General features: G+C 54.5%; 1 protein-coding gene across 1 annotated transcript in view; it reads left to right on the top strand.

Moving 5' to 3' along the window:
- Positions 1 to 697, top strand: part of SPATA20 (spermatogenesis associated 20) — a 9,790-nt gene extending 9,093 nt beyond the window's left edge. The window contains exon 16 of the mRNA XM_009069215.1: positions 241 to 697. Within this exon, the coding sequence (XP_009067463.1) occupies positions 241 to 411 (171 nt within the window). The 3' untranslated portion in view covers positions 412 to 697. The remainder of the gene's footprint in view (positions 1 to 240) is intronic.
- The last annotated feature ends 5,550 nt before the right edge of the window (positions 698 to 6,247 follow it).

The following is a 6,247-nucleotide window of genomic DNA, read 5'->3' as shown; positions in this document are numbered from 1 at the left end:
TGCTTCATCCCATCTGCCAAGTGTCCAGAGCGGACAAGGAGGCAAAGCTGCCACATCTCCATCGTGCTCCCTCCAGCACAGGCGCAGTGGGGACATGGCCACTGTGGGACCCTGACAGAGGGCTGGCAGGGGTCCCCTTGGCTCCCTGTCCCATGGGGGGACACTGCCAGCTCTTGGCATGTCTGTGTGGAGGGAAGGACCAGCTGGCTGGTGCTGGCTCTCACAGCTCGTTCTCCACAGGTGCTGATGCTTGCAGATGGAGACAGCGCTGGGTTCCTCTACCGCCAGTTGCCTTTCTTTGCATCCCTGGAGAGGAAGGATGGGAAAGCCACTGCCTATCTCTGCAGCAACTTCACCTGCTCCCTGCCTGTCACCTCTGTCCAGGAGCTGCGTGGGATGCTCAGCCCATGAGCCCCTCGGCCTTGCTCCCTGCAGGAAGGCAAGGGGAGACAGGCTGGCATGGGACCATGGGCTAGCCCTGTAATAAAGCCATCCTGAACACCATCCCAGGTGGTTCCTGACAGTGCAGTGGAGCTGTGCCCTTCCCCACCTGCAGCAGGTCAGGGTTTGCTTGCACTGTCACTCCAGCAGCATCTTGGCACAACCGACTGGTTCCTGGTGCTGGTTTTGACATGGCCAGGAGACACCCACTGAGGAGCATCTCCTCCCCCTGCATGGGCACTTGCTCCTCGCCTCTTCTTGCTGAGGAAAAGGGAAACAAATTAAATATAAATCCCAGTGTTAATGGAGAAGTCAGATGGGAAAACTGTTGGGGTTCCTATAGCAACCCAGGGTAACATTGTCAAAAGCACCTGGATGACTTGGGAGTCAAGTGCTCTTGAGAGTGTTACTGGTTACGACAGCCACGGTATTGTTCCATTACAGAGGAGATTCTAACATACATTAAGATATAGTGCATGAAAAAAGTGCTGATTACAGCTGATGAAAACTTTATCCTTCCTTTCCTCCCCTCCATCCTTCCTCCTCCTCCCTGCTTCCAAATGGGTGAGTACTAGGTTTTCAGCATTCCTCTGACACCCTGAGCTCCCCCAGCACAGCACCCCGCACCCTGGCTGGCTGGGTGCTGTCGTCTGGCAGCAAACAGCACTGCCCACCAGCTTTCCAGTGGGTTGTGCCAGGATTTAGGGGTAACCAGCCAGGAGAAATGCCTTTGAAGTCAAATTGGAATTTTGCACTTCATCTCCTGAATGCTTTCTATGCTTGTAGAAGAGGAGGGGTTTTATTTTCTCTCTGCTCTTGGTTTTAAAAGCTGAAGTGTTTCTGGAAATCCAGATGAAAATTGCTGGTTTGGCAGATGGATGGCTGCTTTCCTCTGGGGTTTTTTTGCTCTTTTTTTTTTTCCTTTTAACTTGGCATCTCTGCTGTGGGGATTGATTTGACACCCGTCCTCAGGAGTGCTTGGAGTGAGTTGGTCTGTGTCTGCCGGGAGAGCATCCTCAGAGAGCAGGACTGGTGCTGAGCACCCTCAGGGAAGCCTAGATGTCTCAAACCTTGTGATGGCAGCTGTCCCTGAGGTGGCATGGGGCTGGGGGCGACATGCTGAGCCCATTTCAGTGCCCACCAGGCCCCTGTGGCACAGACACAGGATGCCTTCCTCCCACACCCTCTTGCTTGTTGGTGTGACTCTGTAAGCAGCCGCTGGGCAGAGCTGTGCTGTGAAGCTCTGTCAGGAAGAATTGGGCTCACCTCAATAAAATAAAAAAAAAAACAACAAAAAAGAATGAAAAGTTCCCTGTGATGAATAACTGCTTTTGTGGCACTTCGGTCCTCCCGGCGCTTCTGCCTTGCTGCCATCCCCAGGCACCAGTGGCCCTGTCCTGTGCAGCCCCAGGCTCTCTGCCTGTCCCCAGCACCACCCAGTTGCTTCAGCCCTTTGGTTTTATGGCCTTGGCAAGGGGTGTTTTTGCTTCAGTTTGGACCTTGCTGGTCCCTGCGGTATTCCCTGGCCAGTCTGGGTGCTGGGGCACACAGGGGTGCCACTTCTAATTGGTGGCCATGGCTGTTTAACCCTCCAAGTGACACTTCCTTCCTCATCCCTTTCCTGTCACTAACCTGTTAATTTGCTTAAGTGTTGTTTTCTGGGGCAATTAACAGCAGACAGGACTGGCAGGTACTGTCCAGTTGACCCAGGCTCTTGGGAGGGTGGTGGAGTGCAGTCTTGGTCCTGACCTCTTCCTGCATTGGAAGACACAAGGTCTGCCCAGGATTCTCCCTTTCCCCACCAGTGCAGAGGATCAGGTTGACTGGAGGCAGCATCCCACACTCCCTCTGCTCCTTTCCAGCTGCAGAGCTGTCAAAGAAAACCTCCCAACATGCATCAGATAACCCATGTGCTGCTTCTTCCCCACAAACACTTGGGTTTGCTGTCAGCAGGGCACAGGGGGACTTCATCACCCTGCCCACCTGGAAAGTGCCAGCAGCCAGGGATGGGAGAAGCAGGTTTTCCCCTTCTTTTTTAATATAAAAATTAAAACACCTTTAACATGTAACACTTGCACTGGGGGATGTGCAGTGCACCCCCTGGCTCAGCCCACCAAGGCAGCCAGGAGGGCTGATACCCCCCGTGCCCCTTTGGGGGGTCTGGGACACAGTGGGTAGGGGGAAAGGCAGTGCCAGCAGCCAACCTTGCTTCACTAATGAGGCTTTCCCTCTAATTAATATTCCCTGGAAAAGCCAGTGCTGGTTCTTGGTCTCTTGGCTTTTATCTCTGCTGGCATTGATGTGACATCAATGGGAGACAGGCTTTGAAAGCTGTTTGTTATTTGGGATGGTGCATCTGCAGGAGAAGGAGGATGGAGAGGGGTGTCCCCAAGCCTGGATCCAACCCTGCTCCAGTGCCAATACCCACTGTCCTCCTGAAACACACGTGAGGGTGCAATTTGGCAATCATAGCCCCTCTGAGAAGATGCACTGGGCAAAATAATGAGGTTTCTCCACTCGGTTGCTTCCCATGTGGGTGCCCAGGGATGGGTGCCCAGTTCACACCTGGGCACGCAGCTAATTCACGTGTGAGTCCCCAATTAGGGCATGGCTGAGCACCCCATTGTGCCATGCTTGGGTGGCCAAATAGTCAGCACCTGAGCACAGATCTGCTCATGCCTGAGTGGCTGATTAGCTCCTGCCCGAGGGTTGTTTTGAACATAAACAGGCAGGTTTTGGTAGCTGGGGGCTGCTGCAGGATGAGGTTGGGAAGTGCTGCTCAGTGGCTGCTCTGAAAGTGATGGAGAAGCCCCATAATGCCACAAAAACGTTAGGGAAGCCTAGGATAGGCAGGTACAGGGAGGGCAGGAGATGTGGGGCAGGAGATGAGAAGTGCTTCCATGCTAATCCTGTGCAGTCAAGCCCAATTACTCCAGTATTCACCCAGAGGGAATGTGCAGCTGGCAAGCTGCTGTGGTGAGTCCCCTGAGTTCCAGCCTTCTCTCCAGGGTATTTTGAGGGGCTTGCTGGGGTCTCCTTGCACTGGGAGGTGGGTGGGAGCACGTGTTGGGTTGCAGCTGCCTTCCTCCAGCATCCCATGGAGCATCTGCAAGCAGCAGGGAGTCTGGGAGGCTTGATGGCTCCACTCCCCCCTCCCTGCCCTGGTGTTTGCCTTGCACAGATGTTCGCACCATCCAGTAATTCCAATATTCCTGACAAGTGAATTTGCAGCTGAAGCCAGCCAACACTTGCTCAAAATGTGGGGCTTTTTTCCCCCCTTTTAAAACCAGTTTTCTGTGCAGATGGGTGCCAGGGACCAGGGGATGCAGTGCTGGACTGTGGCATAGGGGCTCTGAGTGGGGAGGTTCTCCTTGGCTCAGCTGCTGCCTTGGTTTCCCCTCCCATGAAAGCATGTCCAGGTCATTCCTAGCTGATCCATCCACCACCCCTGCATGGCCCTGGAGCATGTGCCCTGTTTGGCCTCCCCCAGAGCCACCACATGCACAAGGGGCGTGTAGGGGAATTCACAGCTCTCCCCAGGCTGGTGCCATTGCCAGGTGCATGTGTGAAGGTGTTTTGGGGACCTTCATCCCCAAGCAATGCTCAGCTGCTCCAAACAGGCACTGCGCCCATGGACAGATGCTTTTAACCAGCATAACACTTGGAGATCTCCTGCTTCTGCTTGACAGCTGCAGTAATCCCATCCATTTCTCACAGGACTGTCAGCCTCAGCCATAGCTGGGAAGGCAGGGAGGGATGGGGAGGGATGGGGAGGGATGGCCGGAGGCTCTGCGGCACGGCAGGAGACCATTCACGCCGATTAAGGGTTATGCAATAGACACTTGGCCATTACATGGCCATTAATCCTCCTTTAATATAGTTTTGGTATTTACTGACTGCAGTAACTATTGCATTAAATCAAAATTAAATGTTTATTTTGGAGGCTTTACAGAAGGGTGGAGGAGGATGCCCGGGAAAGAGAGTGCAGGTTTGTGGGAGCCTGGGTAGGATGGGGTTTTTTTGGGTGCACAGGGGAATCAGGACCCCAGTGGAGGGATGGCCTTGTCATCAGTGTGGGGATGTCCCCAGGTGCCGTGCCACTCTGTCAGTCCAGGTGAGGTGACAGTGGCATCTCCACTGCCTTCGGCACTTTTCAAGCTGCTAAATTAGAGGCGAGAGATGCTAAGGGCTCCTGGGGAGCTTAGGCTGTTAATCAAAGGGGAACAGGCTCCACTTTCCATCTGAGGTTTTATCCAAGGCTCCAACAAGGACTGAGGCTGCTCCTCTCCCCATGACTGGGGGGAAATTCTGGGATTAACCCTTTGCATGCTGCAGCCTGGCAGGAGCATGTAGGAATACTTCATGGTATCAGCTGAGGCTGAAACACACATCAGGTACCCGTGGTTTGGGGAAAGCTGGAGCTGGTAGGCAATGCCCAGGCTTTGGGGCCAAATCTCCTGCTAGAATAGCAGGATGTGCCCCCAGCCATAGGAGCTGAGTTTTTGGCCACAGCATGGATGTCCTGAGGCGACTTTCCCGATGCATGGATGTCCTGAGGCGACTTTCCTGATGCCCACTGGCTTGTTTGGGGACTTTACCCACAGTGGAGGAACCTGAATGTCCCTGCCTGACCCAGCACTCTCCTTCCCGTCCCTGACACCCATGAATCTGGGGCAGGCAGAGCTGGGCTCGCTGCAATTATCCATGGATTAACAGCAGCTAATTTAGTTTGAGTCATAGAGGCTAAATTGGATCGATACGTTGGGGTGAAGAGTATAAAAGAGGAATCAATAGGTATTCAGAAACGCAGAAATTGAGCTGCACATCCCTATGGAATGAAGCTTTGGGGGCCAGGGCAGTGGTGATGCCTGGGAGCGGTGTGGGGCTGGGAGGGAGAGGTGGGGATGTGGGAGCGGGTGGCAGGAGATCCCGCGGGCGATGCACGCCAGCAGAGCAGAACTGCAACTCAGCACAAGGCTTTCAACGGGTTTTTGCAGCTCAGCAGACTGGAGGCTGCTGTGACAGGCGCGAGCTCAGCTCTGTGGGATTCGAGGCACGGGTTTGACAGCCAACCCCCGCCCGTGCCAGTGCGCTCACCCCCGCGCTCGCTGGGGACGTCACGGCCGCGAGGAAACTGGTTTGATGTTCAACCAGAATTTGGGTCCAAACTGGCTTGGGCCGTCCACAAGGTGTGCACCAACCCTGGATGCACAGCAGGATGCACACTGGTAAACTGAGGATGTCTCAGTTGCCCCCAGGTTTTCTGTGTGCCCATGGCCACCAGCAAGGGCTTGGTCTGTCTCCCTCATGCTGTCTTCTGGCAGGGCAGCAGGGTGGGATGCAGGGTCCTTTTTCATAGCTGACAGCCCATGAATATTTATAGCAGCGTATTAAAAATGTCCACTGCATCCCAAATTAGTCATGGGGCCCTGGATGAAGCCAGGGTGGCACTGAAATTACCCCTGGCTCTGCAGTTGGATGGAGATTGTGTGGCCCTGCAGCTGAGGTGTGATGGAGCAGGGGGTCTCTGTCCCTCTGGGGCTGCATCAGCAGCTCTCTGGTCCTGCCTTTGACTCTCTCCATGCACTCCCCTTGTCCCTCCTGAGAGCCTACTCAGGATGCCAGCACCACCCAGCTCTCTACACCTCTTAGCAACTCTTCCTCACCATCCTGTGCTTTAAAACTCATGTTTCTGTGGTGGTGACTAGAGTCTCCATCAGCTGCTGAGGGTTGTGGGAGCTGCTACCCCTGCCACGTGCTGGGGATACCAGCTGCCTCTGGGATGTGCAGGCTGTGGCCAACACAG

Source organism: Acanthisitta chloris, unplaced genomic scaffold, assembly GCF_000695815.1.
Source record: "Acanthisitta chloris isolate BGI_N310 unplaced genomic scaffold, ASM69581v1 scaffold17282, whole genome shotgun sequence".
In the NCBI taxonomy this organism is placed as follows: domain Eukaryota; kingdom Metazoa; phylum Chordata; class Aves; order Passeriformes; family Acanthisittidae; genus Acanthisitta; species Acanthisitta chloris.
This window is presented reverse-complemented; position numbering and strand designations above follow the sequence as displayed.